We start from the raw sequence: 17,738 nt of genomic DNA on the forward strand, positions 1-17,738 counted from the left end.
AATATTTTGATCCTGATTTTTTCAATATTAGTTCAATATAATGGAGGAAGTGGGTATGCGATAAGGAAGGAGTGCCGCTGATGATATTATTAAAGGTTTGCTTCATAATTTTCTCTTTAACTTTCTTTCCAATGCATATTTGAAAGTCCAAATTTCCGTTGTATCGTCCATAAATAGAGGTACAGAAGCAACAGTTTCCACAACTCAATCAGTTTGCTCGCTTTTAATAGAAAAAATTTTATGATGGCATGTTGCAATGGTTTTCTTTAATTTGCTAATGGTAATGCAGCTGGAAGTCGAGGGACATGAGATAGATTTCAACAATAAGCTGTGACTTCAGCGATTCAGAAAGCGGTTGCTAGTTTGCATCTTGTAATATTTGTTGCAAATGCAACCCTGTAAAAGGTAAGATTGGTAATCTCACTTGTTGAGATATTTATGATGTTATGATGTGATGATGTATTGCTTGTCTCAAGTTAATAAACACTCGCCAACTGAGTAGGAGTTCAGGAACTGTTTCCAAAATTTTTTTCTTAGAAAAGTCTCCAAAGCCCTTATTGTTGCTTTCGCTGTTTTCTCATTCTTCCTTTCTAAACGACTGGGAGTAACGAACTCACCAACTACTGGGTTTGTAACAAGATTGCTAGATATAACCGCCTGTTACATAGGCTAGAAAGAAAGTAACGAGTAACAATGAAAACATAATCAAGTCATTTTTGATTTCATAATTAAAATATTGTAAAGGCTGCTGGTAGATAAGGTTTGCCAAAAAAAGGGAAGATGCCAGTTAGAAGCAAACGAATTTTTTTTTTTGAATTGTGTGTAAATGTTAGCTGGACTTTAGCGTTCATTGACAAACATTTTCAAATAATTCATAAAAAGTTAGCTATGAGAAGAAGACGGAATTGAAAGGAAATTGATGCATCGACTACATATGTCTAAATCCACTTTCAGATGTACCAAGCTGTGATTATTTTTCAAGCAATTGTTAATGAATAATGATTAGTACGATAAATAACATGTAAAAACGACTGTATTCTAAGCGTGAAATAGTTCTGCAATAGTCCGCGTTAAAGGTGCGATTACATATTACGTAGTGGATTTGCCTGTGCGTTTTGTGGAATTGAGAAGACATTAAAAAAATATATTCGAACTATTATTGAAGGAAATAAAGTCGATTGATTTTGATGGCTAAGATGCGAAACTTGAAGCTTTCGCCAAAGTATTATTAACTTACTCATCATTTAAATCGAACCCATCTCACACTTACAGCGGTGGTTTGTCCTCTCAACCTATCCTCTAAAAGAAAAAACAATGCCTTTAGTATCATAACTTATGTGATTTTGTATCAATTTAGACATTCCGCAAGTAACAGCCGCAACAAAAGTCCCTTGTAACAATTTTAGTGCACAATAAGTTTGTTAAAACACAAAAACCATGAAAAAACTTTTAGGCTGTTTTGCCCGTTGTGGCGTCTATATTGAAGCTGTCAATGCATGAATTAAGGATATAAAGATTATCTAAAGGATTTTTAGTTGTTTTTATCAGAACATTGTAACAAGTGTTTCATTGTTTTGACGAAACTTTATAAAGGACTTACAGCAGAACGATGACGGCATTGGAAACAGTACAGAGAGTTATTGAATAAAATTTTGTTATTTGCCGAAAGCTACGAAAGCATGCTTTGTACTGAAAGTTAAGGGACCATTCTCCACTTCTTAGATAACGTATTACCTCAAAAACATTTTTATATCCATCACCGAAGGCTGAGGGTTGAAAATGGACCAAATCGGTCGAAAGATACGTGCACATCACCGCGTAAACTGAGAAGAACTGTTTTTTTTCCAATGGAATGAGAAATTGGTTTGTTTCTTGGTCGATGGGCGATGCTGTAGGGTTTCTAAACGAAAATGGAAAAAATTGATCACGCCTACCCAATGCTATAGTGTATCAAATATTAATTGCCTTTCCAATACCTTTATAATGCGTAGAAACAAGCCCCAAAAACCACGTAAAAGTATTCACATTATTGGCCGGTGTCAGATTTGGAATTTGGAATGCACCTAAACATGTACATCTATTCGTCTGTCCAACTTTCTGTATGCGCAACTTTGTAGTGTTCGTGGTAAACACTCTCGCGTTAGCCAAAGTAAAGATAGCGCCTACAAATTTGCAAAAGAATTTGGAATGCACTCGTACGCGACAAGAACCTTTGTTTTTAAAATAGAAGAAATTAGCTTTGCCCACTCGATATTATACACCACGAAAATTTTGTTCTTCTACCTCTTGTCTTTGTCTTTTTTAGGATAACGGCGATGGGTACAAAGAGTTTGGTCCCAAAACCAGAATTCATACGCATTCCTTAGTTATTATGATGGTTTCTTGCTGACTTAAAAATGCATATAATTTTAGCAATTCTTGAGAATTCTTTTCGTCATTTTTTTTTCTTTGAATAGTACACATGAGTGAGTCGTAACCTAGAAGGTATCTCCCAAAATAAGCGGATGTTAACAGCTTGGAGTTGGTAACGTGACAAGAATTGAAAATTTTTATACTATTTATCGTCCTTAGTGTCAAAAGATAATGATTTTTTCTATTGATTTTACCTTAAAACCAAAGTGAACATTAAGAAGAACTTTTAGAGAACATTGCCAGCATTTGCTAAGCATTACGTAAAAGAAGTAAAAGTGAGCAGCGAAGGTAGAGAGGCGAAGTAGCTTTTTTTTAAGATTTGCTTTTGTGACTCTAACTCATTGCTCTATGACTAATCGAGAATATTTCCACTTTACCAAAGAAAGGGGTTATTACAATAACACGAAATCCGTATTCATTTCAATATATATACCTCGTCTTTTTTTGGTGACTTTTGTAAAAAGTAACAAAAATTTTTTAAAAACGAATTTTTTTTAATGCGCACAGCAAGAAAATATAGAAGACTTTAGAGAAGCAATCGACAATGTGCTGAAAATGTCTCATTAGGGAAACGCAAGTTATATGTATAGGTGTATATAGAAGTAACTAGAAGCAACGGAAAGTGGCAGTAAATTTAGTAAATTGAAGTTCTTCCATAAACAGCAATTCCATCAACCTAAAAACTAAAAGAAATTCTTAGCAAACAATGTTTCAAACTATCGGAGTTTGCATTTTTCTTCAAAATATTTTTCGTTTAATATGAAATGTGTAAAAAATATATATATTTTTTATTTTGAAACTTGGTAAGCAGAGTTTTGCAAACTAATTTTTAATAGCAATTTCTACAAACGTTAAAGCAATGCATGCAAAAGTATTTACTTCTATTCGCGTATTGAGGCGCTCACCAGCGTTGAAGAGAAGTCGTAGTGAATGCAAGAAAGTTGTTCATTTTTATTTGTTTTTCTCTCTTCGAAACTAGAAGTTATTCTTGAAGATTTTTAACCTAATATTTCGCTTTAATAGAAGAAATAATTAAATTGAAAAGAAACCCGTTGGGTACGGTAACCGTACATTGGTACAATAAGGAACACCAATGTTGAAAATTAAAACTAAACCATAATATGATATTGTGGGCACAGTTGGTTCCATAGGCGGGAACCGTATAATTTTTCCCTCATCATGTAGGAGTGTTTTGATAGAAACTCAACTAAAAAGATTTGGAGATAAATTGAACCTGACGAAGATGTTTACCAACTAGTAAGGACATTTAGTAGAGGCATTTACCAATTACCGTAACATAGATCTGCAAATACTCTAAAGTAGCTTTCTTAATTAGTTTGTGTCAAGCCTTGGTTAAATACGGCCCCGTACTCCGGCCAAATTAAGAAACCACGTGAATGTAGACGAAAATACCTCTGTAATGATATAAGAAAACTAAAGTGATTTTGCTGAAATACTAAACTTCAAAATATTGTTAAAAATAATTCTGGAAAGAAACATTTGAACACAGGTGATCCTATCCTTATAACACTAAAAACAGAATTAAAACAAACCCATCTTCTCAGTCTCTTTCCGCATCGATGTAAGTTTGCATGTCCGTAAGTCTGTCTTGTATTTTCTGTTCAAGTTATGTAGCGTTGCAAAGTTTGCGACATTTTGATGAGATTTTTTGCACCGACATGTTTTGGCTTTTGGGCAAACATCTTTCAAAATGATACGAATCGGACCACTTTCCATATAGCACATCGTGCTGTAGGGTATTGGAAGATGGCCCGTGGCTCACGGATCTGTATTGACGGAAAACACGTTGGGTCAACAAAGTATGAAACATATGTCGCTGAAGGAACTAAAGTCATAAACTCAAACCGTTGAAGATTAATGTTTGGAAATTTAAGTGAAGCCTTGAAGTAACTATTCTGATAACAATGTTACACGCAGCGAGAGTGACAAAAATGTTTTAATAAATATCTTATTTACGTATTCCGTATGTTATTTACAAAGAACTTTAAAAAATTTCAAACTCAATTTATTATTCAAATTTTAGATATTTGAACTCGATTAACAAGAGAGGTTGGGCAATAAATGCAAGTACAATCTTCTATAAATCTAGATTTTCTTCTTTTTCTTTTTTTTTCTTGATTAAAAGCAATTCTTAATATCATCTCTGCATAAATTTGAATGAACTTATTAATCGTCGAACGGAATGTAAATCATATCAGCCAATCAATCTATCGCTTTTCGTATTAAATTTCAATCCACTTAAAATTTACTATTTTTAATTATGCAGTCCAAGTCATCAAAACAATTGGTATGAATTTTGATAAAGACAATGGATAGAGGGAGAAATAATTTGTAAACATAACATAATGGAAATTATACGAAAATAACATTAGTTTAAAATTTTATAGTTTATTTTAAGTTTCACTTTTTATTTTATTTTAAAACTTTGTATATGTACACTTAAATAATCATACTTTTATCCATTTCATGAAATTAAAAAAACAAAAATTTATAAAAAAAAAGGAAAAACTTTATTAAACTTTTGCACTTTGTAAAAAGTTTTATGTTTATTTCATATACACTTCACTCTGGTTTACAACTTCATAGCAGACAAATTTCTTCCCTTTCAGCCACTTTCATAAACAGCAACCACAACGGGAGAACAACCGAATAGCAAAAATAACAATGGGTTCCACTTATAAAGAGTTTCTTTCGGGTAATAATCGTAAAATGTTTTTTATTGCAACATCAATGTCATGTCTAAATGGACATTTAATGATGGCGATTTAGTGATTATGATTATATAGTGGCGTTTAGACATCAAAACATCAAAAAAAAAAAAAAAAAAAAAAAAAAAAACCAACACGAAGACGACGCGAGAAAGTTGTAATAGCCTTAGGGCGAATTTCAGACACTCATCAATTATGCATGAAATATCTATCAACTATTTCTAGTTTAATGCATTCAATATATTTTTTTCTTTTTCACATAAAAAATCATTGTATTCTTGTTACGTACACTTAGGGACGTGCGTTGCAAGAACAGGGGCACGTTTATGGTTAGCGCATACCGACTGCACTCAGTAGCTATGGATTCGCCGTAACGAGTAGAGTGTTTACACATCTAGATAAAGTATGCATTTCTCCTGCAAAATTGTATTCGACTAATACAAATAAATGCCGATCGAGTTTACTAAATATCGAGACCGATAAACCGAATCTAGAAATTTATATATGCATATAATGAATGTCATCAGTTATCGATTATGGGGTCATAGGCAAATCTTTCAAAAATTCCCAAAATTTGTTGGCAAGCATGCGGTAGAGATGGCAAATACTTTAGAATAACGGCAATAAATTGGGAGCATTAGCCTTATACTATCGCATCTTTGCGTAGTCGTTGCGTTGATTTCACTTATTAAGTCTTACATTTATTGAATATTAGCGACTCTATATAGCGATACGCGGATGCTATGTAACAAACTTTCCATTCTTTGAATCACTGTCTTGCTGAATGTGGAGCGTTATCTGGCCGAAAACAAGGAACCTTTTCAACTCATCCAAAAAATCTCGATGCGAACAGATCATAGATGTATTTAGTTCCTTCGATAGGTTCGGACCATAATTGACCAGATTACCTTCTTCTCTTCTGGGAATTGCGTGCAATCTTTTCTCAAACTCATATACATATATATGTATTTATATGTATATATATATATGTATATTTGTTCAAAAGCCATTGAACGTTTCGCTTTTTGGGACGATTACGAAAGTGAGTCAACTCCAATGAAACAACAAAAAATTTTGATCGATTATAAAATTAGTAAAAGTCCGGAAACTTTTGACAAAAATCTAAACGCGATTAAAGAACTATGGAACTAGAAGCGATTAAGAAACTATCCCAACTATAATGCATATTATCATAATTAGCTGGTATGGGCATGGTTGTGAGCAGGCTATATCCACCTTAGGCAATTGAGCCTCCTTCATATGTATAGCGTTAATAAACTAACAGGACTAATAGCTTTATTCTGAACAATATCCCAGAGAGTTCACAAATCACAAGGCGCAAGTCTCATTTTATGGTTGTCGGGACTTTACAAACCTCTTTTGCGACAAAATTGATATTGAGAAATTTTTTTGAACGGACGGAAGAACTTCGGTTCATGGCTTTATAAAATCAGTCCGTCCGGTCCGTCTGCCTTCATAAGGGTTTTAGCAACTATATCTCTTTAGTATAATTGTCTGTTGTGTGTCTGTGGGATAAAGATAAAAATGCATTACTGCCGAACTGGCTAGCTTTTCAATGACGCCTCAGAGCTTTTGACCTTTTTGTAGGCAAAAAGTCCGATATCTCATCGCACACGTCTATGTTACAGCTTATCGCTTTAAATGCTGAAGATGTTGACGTGAAATCTAATATAAAGGTCAGTTTGGATATTCTTAACCTAAGAAAAAAGACAAACTAACGCTTTTAGTAGACACAAACGATTTAAATGGAAAAATGTTGTCCTCTTCTGGCCGCAATTCGAGTTTTTCATTTTAATTCTGCTTTTCTTGGAATTCGAATAACAACAACGAATATATTTTTGTTTAGTTGATAGTAAAACTTAGAACATCATTATTTACCTGCTTTGCTATATATATATGTAACGCATGTATCCAAGTTTATCAAAAAAATGATTTAAAATTTATTTCACTGACTTGTGTTTAACATTTAATAAGAATGCCAAGCTGAGCCTGCCAACATATGATCTAACGAATAGCCTTTCATTGCATTTCAAACCCGCTCTTCTTCTTCTTCTTCTTGTTTTTATCAACCACCCCCGCATAGATTTACAATACTAGCAATTCCTTCACGAAATTATTTATTAACTGAAAGTTACAAATGATGCGATAAATTTATTATATTTCCGTCATCCGATAATGGGCGTAATAAAAACCGGAAAAGCAACGGGCAGCAATGACGACCAAGCTTAAAAATTTATTACGTTTTAATGAGAATGTTAAATTATTATTTACTTCATGCGATTGTTAAACGATAGTTAAGTGTAAACAGCCTGAGCCTAAAGGCAAGCCATTATATTATAAAAAAAGAATATTATTTGCGTTTATATTTCTTCTAGGAGATTCTCTAAGGAAATGTATATATTATCTTATAATTAATTGGAAAAAAATTCAGCAAAAAAGATATCAAATAAAAAGTAAACGTTTCACTTCTTCTTGGTATTAAAAAAAAGAAAAAAAGAAGAGTTTTTTTCATACAAAAATTAATAAAATACTTTCATATAAATAAGAAAAAAGTTATGCTCATCCAAGTGTACGCAGCAGGTCATGAACATGCATTTTCTGACTCTATTAGTGGTTGGTTATATATGAGAATTGATTTCTCTTCGTTATAAATTTCTTCGTCTTTTTTTTATGATCATTCTTTAGAGGGGCTTTCAAATTTTATTGCTTCTCTAAGTGTTTTTATATGGATAGCATTTTAGTTATTTTATTATAGATTTATAAAAAAAAATTTTTTTTATATGTTTCTCTAATCTTATGACATTATTTTTGAAAATTTATTGTCAGTTTCTAATGGCACTTGCTTGTCAAAAGAATTATAGCAAGATACATGAGCGAGTGCATGCAGGGAAATGTTGCTAACATATCCGGCTTGCCTTGAAGGAAAAAACACTTGCTATGCTTTCAAAGTATATGAGAAATTATGATTTGATAAAAGCGCTTAAAGGTCTGGGAAAAAGAGAGATACAAGTGTTCCTTAGCACAGCTTAGCACATGCAAATGAAGCCTTCATGAAAAAATGTGGCTATAGGTTGTGAGAATAATTCAATTTTTCAATAAAAAGTATTCTAGTTTTTTTTTTTTTTTAATTTGATCCCTAATTCAGGGAATATGCCTTACTCACGTAACGCGGTAATGGTCAGAGGGAAATGAGAAAGGAGATAGGGAAGTGGTGGCCGCTGTTCGTGGATGGACATGTGCCCAAACGGTAACGTTTATGTCTCCACCGACTAAGCAGTCACTGCAGCTATGACCAAAGTTCGCTCTACAGCACTTGACATTATAGCCCGCGAGGAGCGATTATTATCTGCTCAGATACTTGTGTTGAGTTAATAATGAAGTACTCTATTAAAAATTGAAATAAGTCTTAAACAAAAAAAAAAAATAAATCATATGAATACAACGAGCCAATCAATGCGTACGATCACATGTATACACGCGACTTTTTATTCCCTTTCCAATACGCAGATAAATCGCAAAAGTTATGCACTCTCGCTTGAGATGTTCTTCCGTTTGTTTTCTTCGTGAACCTCGCGAAAGTGAGATGGGACGTAGTGGATTTGCATAATTTTCGTCTGTTTTCTTCTTTTACCAGGTGTTTCTTCATATTATTGTGTACGAAATTACATTACTAACTAAAGCCCAAAAATCTTCTCATCTGCTTCCTGTGTGTGTGGTTCTCAGTCCTGCCACGACATTTGTTTTCTGCCTATGCCTCTATGCCCTTCGATACGCCCCTTTCCATTGTTAAGTGTAGGAGTTCGTATATTTCTCTCCACGCAGCATGTATCTGAAAACCGCAGGTTTTTCGATTTTTAATATACTTTGTTAATTTGTGCTCAGAGGTTATTCTTGCCAGCACTTTAGCATTCCGAATGCGATAACAGCACATTTCATAGAATTCAAATCTGTTCATTGCATTGATTTTTACTGTCTCTGTTTCTAGAGCAAACAAGGTCATTGCTTATGTAGGACAATTTGTGCAACAAAGGCGAAATTCTCCGCTAGCTACATGTTGCTGATATTTCAGGTACGATGATGTAGCCATTTCTATTCTTCCCATTTCTACGACGCTGTCCCTGTTTTCGGAAGGTGAAAATACGTGCAAACCCTTTCCACAGTTTTGCTATTAATTGATAGAGTGACACTTGCAAGTGCAGTTCTCGATGGACGAATTAAATTTGGTTTTGCTAATGCAGAGGTTTTACTTTGATCATTTACAGCTTAAATCATCGCCTGCAGATCCTGAATTTTGTCTGCTGGGATAATAGGATCGTCAGCAAATCGAATGCTATTGATGAATTGTCTTTGACATTAAATCGCTTCTTGAAAGATTGTCTCAGAGCAGACGTTAGAAAAAAGAGACATTACTCTGTGGTCACTGCAGACAATGTACGCTGCAGATAATGTTAACTGCAAACAGCAAATGCAGTATATACTGCGCAGTATAATACATTTTCCTATAGTTTGTGAGACCAAATAGGAAATATTTCATAGGTTGGAGAGAAAATTCTGACGTATTTTATTCATGTATTTTGCTTTAACACAAACCCAAGAGATTTAATGTGATCTCCAACAGTTATATGATAAATGCCTAAATCTTCTGCAATTTCTCGACTTGTTAAATGTGGATTATTTTCTAACGTGGATCGCAAAACATCATTATCGATAACTTTTTTGGAGGCTCAGATCCCCGGAACGAAATTTAGTAAACCATCTTTGACAAGTACGAACATATACAATATCTTTTCCAAATACCGCACATAAATTTTTACATGCAACAGATACGTTGCTTCCCTTTTTGGGATTCATACAAAATGTTGCACTTTATCTACTGACATGTTTTTCACTTTAAATATGATGAACGGTAAAAAGAGACTCCTTTTAAATTATACAACAGGTAAAAAAACAAAAAAAAAGAAAATCCGAATGACTCACTAGCCACATGTGTTTTTTGATTTACAAGAAAAATTACCTGTCTATTTAAAATACGACAGAACTTTCCCTCCAATCTAATATATATATGTATATATATATATATTTCTTGGAAATTTGGACTTTGTTTACTTTAGGAGAAATGCAATTAAATGAAATTTAAAGTTTGTCTAACATTGCGACGGTTCTTTATAAAACGATTTGTCAAAATCTTTAAAACACTCCTCGTTTTAACGATCATTTTCAATCATCATTATTTGGGTTCCTCAATCTTCAGATAGGATCGTTGTTACCGTAGCTTGTTCTGTAGTAATTCATTTTAAGTATTCGACGAAGCTTACAAACTCGTTCGAGGAACATTTAGGCATATTTTAGTTATCAAGGAATTATATATGGCATTCGGAAGTTTATAAAAGGCACAATTAGGAGAACCCGTCTACTTCCAAGGTACGTGGATAAAAATTTCAGCCAAGCTTGCCTGGTGCGGCAGAGTATCAAATGGTACTGCTCCCCCCTTCTTTTTTTTCTTTGCAGTTTTAGATAAAGCCGGCGGTATTAATAGGTTCCGCCGCTGTGGGATGCAATCCTCTTCCTTTTGCTTTATATTCAAAATATTTTATTTTTTACCAAAAAAAAAAAAGAAAAAGCGATTTAATAAGCTATGAATGTTGTACGTAATGATTTAAGGCCAACTAGAGAGGTGCTGATAATGCGATGCCAGATATGGGAGCTAATATATGGAAAATGAATCGTTAGATGGTTATAATCTATACATCTGATCTGATATAATCTATGATATAATGACCGCCTGATATCATGAAAACTGATTTCCGGTAATGGAACGATGACCGGATGATTAGTTTACGATTCTAAATCCATGGGGTCTTAAATATCAGTTTGCTGTTCATCTCGTCGTACGGTTATAAACCCTATAAGTTGGAAAAACAGAAGAAAGCTAAACTTGGGAAATATTTATTTTTGATTTCACCCCTTGATCCTTTAACTATTTTCATTAAAAACATATAATTTGTTAGAGATCACAGCAATTGATGCGCTATGATTGCCAGGCCGATTATTATTGATTCATCTCACTTTGATTCATCATTCTTTGCAATTATCCAAACACATACAAAGGTGAGGGGTATCTAAGATGCATTTTAAAATGAATATTTATTTCTTCAGTTTCTATTCTTAGAACAAAAAAGGAAGAATATTAGAAATATATTAGTTACAGACACTAGCATAACTAAAGTTAATGAAAATGTCAATTCTTTTTAAGGCACTCACTTCAAATAATATGTTAACCAAAATCTTTCAGAAGAAGAACGCACAGCATGTAATAAATTTTAAAACTTTCAACTTAATTATGTCGATACATAAAAGGGATTATATTAAATTCGTTCGAGATTAGGTGAATGTGTAGGTAGATGAGGTATTTAGAGGAAAGAAAAAGACAAAAACTCCTTACATTCGTAAAACTATAATTTATGGCATCTCTAAGTGTGTATGAAAAAATGCAGCTTTTCTTTGCCTTGCTCACGGTCATCTCTCGCCCGTTTTCTTTTCTTGTTGTCTTGCTTGCTTGATAAGAAACTGAAGACAAATATGACAGCATCGTAAACATAACATATGTAATTTTCAGAATTTTCTACATAACCTTACCTAATATACATGATTTGATCGAGAAGCAACGAGAATCTTTTAATGCAATATAATACGAAGAGGAATACAATGCTTACCTACAATATTTATTGTATTCCTACACGCATATCCACTGACGCAACTTCTATGATTATTATTATTATAATTAATTTAGTCTGAGAACAAATTCTAAGATGAAAGTCTTAAACCACTACTATCTAAGCCTATCGGCTTTATTTAAAACGATTCGAATCCACGACCATTGGGTATTAATCGGGATTTTTTGCCTACTCGGCCTATTCAGGGGGATGACACAGTTTTAATTTGGTATACACTGATGGAATTCGTTTTCACTTCTAGCAATCGATGTTGTCTTTATCCTATTCATTAGTAAAAAAAGGTTGCCATTCGAATATCTAGCCTCTCATGTACGTGCGCCAAACTTTGCTTTTGCGTTTTTGTGGATTTTTGGATTCTATTTCGGAAAAATGTAAGGCTTAGAACGAACACGCACAAAAGGAAACGGAAAAAATATATCGCAAGTGTCAATACGAATCGTTAAGTAAAAATTTTCGTTTGTTGGTTTGTCCATTCTCACATCGTTAGGAACCTCTCTATTGCGAGGAGTAACAACTAAAAGCTGAATTTTGCATGCATATGACCTTCCAAAAGTTGGCATCACTTCAAACTCGCTACCATTTTGCAGCATTTGTCAACATGCCCCCAATTGTTGCGAGGAGTTATGACAAGCAAAAAATTTAGAGGTTTTCAGTTATATTCACAAGGTTTTAATAAACATTTTCTTAAAAATTGGGACCAATTTTTATCTGCATAGGCACATAAGCGTTCAAAGTTTTCGTGTTTGGAGCTGCGCAATTAAAAGAGAAATGGATTCTTCCCCTAACTAGTGCGTACAGAAACACTGCGACTCGATTGTTTGGCTGGCAATGGACTTGTTACAGAATTTTGTTGACTGACAGTTTTCGGTCTTTAATTAGTGCAATGTATATGCACGACGTTTATTTTCGGCACGATGATCCCACTCGCCGAAAGGCCTACGAAACAATGACTAGGCTGTTCGGTTGATTTAAAAAAACTCTTCTCGTTGCAAGACCATATCACGTTTATTGTAGATCATATATTCTTAGCTAATGGCTCGCGATTAAGTCTAGAAAGGGATTTCGCCTATCAATGATGAAAGAAGGATGAAAAAATCGCCAATTAGCAACTTGGAGCAAATTCCATTCCATCCATTTGTTATAAGCTTATTAGAAGTTTAGTTAAAAGTGATGATGAACGGCTACCGGTTTCATTGCTTGCCAGGCAAAAAAGCAATGCCAAGCGAAAAAAATCCTTGGGTTAGTCCAGCAGAGCCATCCACTAAAAGGTAATGAAACTGTTAGTGGGGATGCCTATCCATGGCAATTAAAGAAATTGAACGATGGATTGTTGCACAAAAGATCAGCATTAGCTGTTAACAGATGCAAAGTCATCTTCTTGCATGACAACGCTCGGTCACCGGTCGCAAGAGTTGTCAAGGATATCCTGTTGCATCTCGAATGAGGAGTCCTGCCGCATCCCGCGTGAACTCGCTAGCAATACTGCTTTGTGATTGCCACTTGTCCAGACCGATGCAACATGGTTTAGCTGTCTGGTTGGCCGTTTCGAAATGTTGAAGAGGTGCAACGAGATGTTGATGGTCCAGACCAATATCGTTCTTTCGACATGGTGTTGCGATAAGGCCTCAAAGATGGGAAAAAGTTTTCGAATATCATGGAAAAAATGTTCACAAAAATATATATTATTGTACAAAATATTTCTCAATAAAACTCTTTTCATGTGAAAAAATTATCAAAATGCATGCACGAGAGCCTAGTACTATAATCCTTTAAATTAATGCAAAAAAAGTATTTTAATGCATTTTTCGTTATTTTGCGAATACGTTTAAGTGATTTAAGTGAACTTATTTATATTCCTCATTAGTAATTCAGCAATTGCAGCAAAAACAACAAAATCGAATAGAGGTAGAAAGACACATTGAAAATTATTATTTTAATTATCATATAATTTGTGTCTCGAACAGAATAAACACACCTTTGAGCAATTTTCAGAAAACTCCCATACCCGTTGGCCCCCCCTTTGTTTTTTGTAGCACAAGGAAGCACAAGTGAGTGCATATACATGTAAGCACAACAACAAGCCCTTCGCATAACAATTACAACAAAAGTACAATAATAACGTTAACTTCAAAAATAATTTACCTTTAAATTACGACTAGATAACATTAGGGAAAGAATAAAGAGAGAGGAGCCAGGCAGAGAAAGGAGAGAGAGAGCGCAATTTTGCCTTTAACGAGTTGATGGGTGAACCGGGTGAAATTTCAAGCGTAAATATAGTGGGGCAGTAGTAGCTTCAGCACTTATTTGATATGCGTACATAATTCAAAGTATGTGATGTAGGTTTGCGCTTGTGTTTGTGCCTATGCAAGGTTTCATTGTAATTATCATGTTGCCAATGTTACTTGTTATTGTGTGCATTCTACAAGCATACACACCGTACTACAAGTCCGCGTCTCCATGTAACCAACCAAGTTTTATATGCTAATTTCGAGTATAGCAGGGAATAAAAACAACAACAACGTTAACGATGACAGTAAGAACGACGAAATGTTTGTTACAACAACTACTGCTACGAGTATCCACGCGGCTGACTAAAACCAAAAAAAAAATAAATAAATAAATAAATAAACCGAGACAAGTAACCAAAGCAACTAAACACTCAAACCATTCTCGGTAACTAAACACAATGTCTGCTACTTTGACTGTTTTACGTTTGCTTGTCTGCCAACTTGCCTGCCCGTGTGCTTCGCTTGCTTGTTTGTGCTTTTTTTTTGCGTTTTTGTTTAACGTAGTTGTCTCTAATGTCGTCTATGTTTCATCATTATGTTTAACCATCATTAAGTAAGTTTAACGTAGATAAGTTACACACATGCAAGCAGGTAGCCGTCGTCTTATTGCCAAGAATTTTAAAAAGGATTTTAAAAAAGTCTTCGAAAATGCTCTAAATTTGATAAATATGTTAACAAATTCCGTTTTCCGCTTATATAAATTTCAAACTGCTCATAACGATGTTGATAGTGCTTTACTCCTTTATTTAAAAATTTATTAATTCAAAAAAGTTCCCTTTGTCAATAACGTAGTAACTGCTCGTAGTGGAGTAGAGAGGGAGAGACAGAGAGAGAGAGAGAGAGAGAGAAGCAGAAAAACTTACAGTCTTATGTTCTTAATAATGAATGTAGAAAAAATAATAAAAAAAAAAAATAAAAAACGAAAGGAAGAACAGTTTCGCTCACCGTTCGACGTCAACATCAAGCAAAATGTAAAGCATAATGCATGAATGAATGAATGAATGAATGAATGACTGCATTAATATTGAATGAATGCTTTGCCAAACGAGTCTAACTGACAGACAAACAAACTGACTAACTGTCTATCTATCTATCTAGTCAAGTAAAGTAAATTGAAACAGTTGGCTTCTATGTTTACCCGTAGCCAATAGATACCGACCGGCATACATATGTAGTTTTCAAAATATACAAACAAATGTACATGCTTACGTTATATTGAACACCTAAACGGCTATGTTTAAACTGCAGCACATTGAAAGATATCATCTGTATGGAATATGGTCGTGTCGTTTTGTCGTGTTTGACGTATGTATTCGAAAAGACATTCATTCACTCACTCTCATTCAATCGTTTACTTACTTTTACCGCCGTTTTCTCTAACCATTCGCACGTTTTTCTTTTCCTTTTTTTTTCGTAAATAAATGAATGAAAGTGTAAAGAGAGGGGGTTGTTCAGGCGATCGATGGTCTACGGTCTTTCCCAATAATAATAATAATAATAGCAATAATAGTAATGTTTGTCTTTCTTTTTCTAATAATTTGCTTAACATGCTTATCAATTATTATGATTTTGTCATAAAATGTTGTTGAACATTAAACGTGACTCGCATAATTTTTGCATATTTTATGACAGACGGACATAAAAAAAAATTCTTTAAGTAATTATCTCGGTAATTGTCTGAAATAAAAATGCGTTCTTTAACATAAAGCTTTAAAACGAATTAAATGCTTTTTCCTTCTATATTATTTTACTCTAGTTTTAGTGATAAAAATTTTTTGGCGAAAATGAGAAAAAATTTTTAATTTTTATTTAATTACTGCTCTTTCTTAATTTCTTGTTTTCTCTATATTTTCAGCTCAATATCAATCGCCTCGCATAATTGAGCATCCAACTGATTTGGTGGTGAAGAAGAACGAACCTGCCACATTAAATTGCAAAGTTGAAGGGAAACCGGAACCGACAATTGAGTGGTTTAAGGTAAGTAACACTGATAAAAGAACTATCTATGCATGCAGCTGATAGATCATGGGATGCAGACAAAACGACCGACGACACGACAAAGAAAATCAAAAAGACAAACCACACCTTTGAGAATTGATTGTACGAGAGAATAAGAATCAGCTATAAACGCACCTTTTATGCCCAGCATTTTTTCTTGAAAAACAACATTACAAGAAGATCGCAAAAGAACGATTGAAATTTCGATGCTCTGTTAGATTGGTTGAACGTGTGTCTGAGTTTTTTCCATTGTTGTATCATGGACTATACATTGGACGAGAATATATTTATGGTCATATTGGTTGTTGTTCGTGAGTAGTAGCAGTGTACCTTGCACTGTAAGCATGTGCGGCATGACGACATTGCTATGAATTGCTAGAATTTTCTTCCGACCACGAATGCTGAAAAAAACGAAATCTTTCGAAATCTGTGAAAAATATGCAACCATATGGCCAAAGAGATATCTTCTTCAAGAAGTCACTAAGTTCAGCTTACCGTCTTTTCACTTCTACGCTTTCTTGTCCTATTAAGAGGAAAAAATTATAAAGCGCACGCATTAATTCGTATTCTTTCGTGAGAGCTATCTGTACGCTTGAAAAGTGTTCTGTATTACTTACGCTACCCTTATGTTTGATGACTACCGTAATGGATGCAATAAATTTAATATAACATAATACTTTGGACTTTTGCTTAATAGACAAAAAGAAATTATTTTAAAGAAATTTTATCGACAAAAGAAAAGGAGAGAAAAATATTTTTAAATTTATTACTGAGATCGCTGTCGTGCACCAATAAATTTTATTCAATGCTGAAGAAGAAGATATCATAAGAAATTATACGAAATTATTTTTTCTCAATTTTGTCTATTTTTGTGTTTTTTTTTTTTTTGTTTGTACTTATTTCAATTGCAGGACGGTGAACCTGTAAATACCAGTGACAAAAAATCTCATCGGGTTCTATTTAAGAATGGTGCCCTATTTTTTTATCGCACTATGCAAAGTAAAAAAGAGCAAGATGGCGGCATTTACTGGTGTGTAGCCAAAAATCATGTTGGAAAAGCTGTGAGTCGTCATGCGACTCTACAAATCGCTGGTAAGATTGTAATGAAAAACGTATACATGTAAAAAGACATATGCAAAGCACGCATCTACACATCTACATATGCAAAATCTTTAACACCTCATAAAAGTGTGTCGTTGAAGCGTTATAAATATTACGGCTTTTATGTGCGAAGAAACGGCTTTAGAAAAAGGAAAAATATTTTTGAGAAAATAAAAAAAAAAAAAACACAAATTTTAGCGAATTCACGCATTTGATCGTAAATCTATCATTGAAGCTTTTGGATGTCAACATCAATTGTCGACTCTAACAGCGATTTTACCATTGCCGAACATGTTTTTCTACAACAATGCCAAACAAGCGAATTGTAAATAAAAAAATTGCCAAACATAAAAATAGCTTAAGTTGAATATTGAGCATCTGCTTAAGTGAAATAAATATTTGTTAACCCCTAAACTTTGCTTTATATGGGATTAGTTGACACATCTACAGCGTAA

The 17,738-nt window shown here is 33.8% G+C and overlaps 1 protein-coding gene across 5 annotated transcripts in view; it reads left to right on the forward strand.

Annotated features, from left to right (window-relative positions):
* The window catches only part of LOC119640907 (roundabout homolog 2), a 201,409-nt gene that overhangs the window by 107,336 nt on the left and 76,335 nt on the right, over nt 1–17,738 (forward strand). For all 5 annotated transcript variants that reach the window (XM_038039240.1, XM_038039242.1, XM_038039243.1 and 2 more), the window contains exons 3-4: nt 16,040–16,161; nt 17,094–17,274. In XM_038039240.1, coding sequence (XP_037895168.1) covers nt 16,040–16,161; nt 17,094–17,274 — 303 coding nt within the window. The remainder of the gene's footprint in view (nt 1–16,039; nt 16,162–17,093; nt 17,275–17,738) is intronic.

The sequence above is a fragment of the Glossina fuscipes genome, unplaced genomic scaffold (genome assembly GCF_014805625.2).
Source record: "Glossina fuscipes isolate IAEA_lab_2018 unplaced genomic scaffold, Yale_Gfus_2 133, whole genome shotgun sequence".
Taxonomy (NCBI): domain Eukaryota; kingdom Metazoa; phylum Arthropoda; class Insecta; order Diptera; family Glossinidae; genus Glossina; species Glossina fuscipes.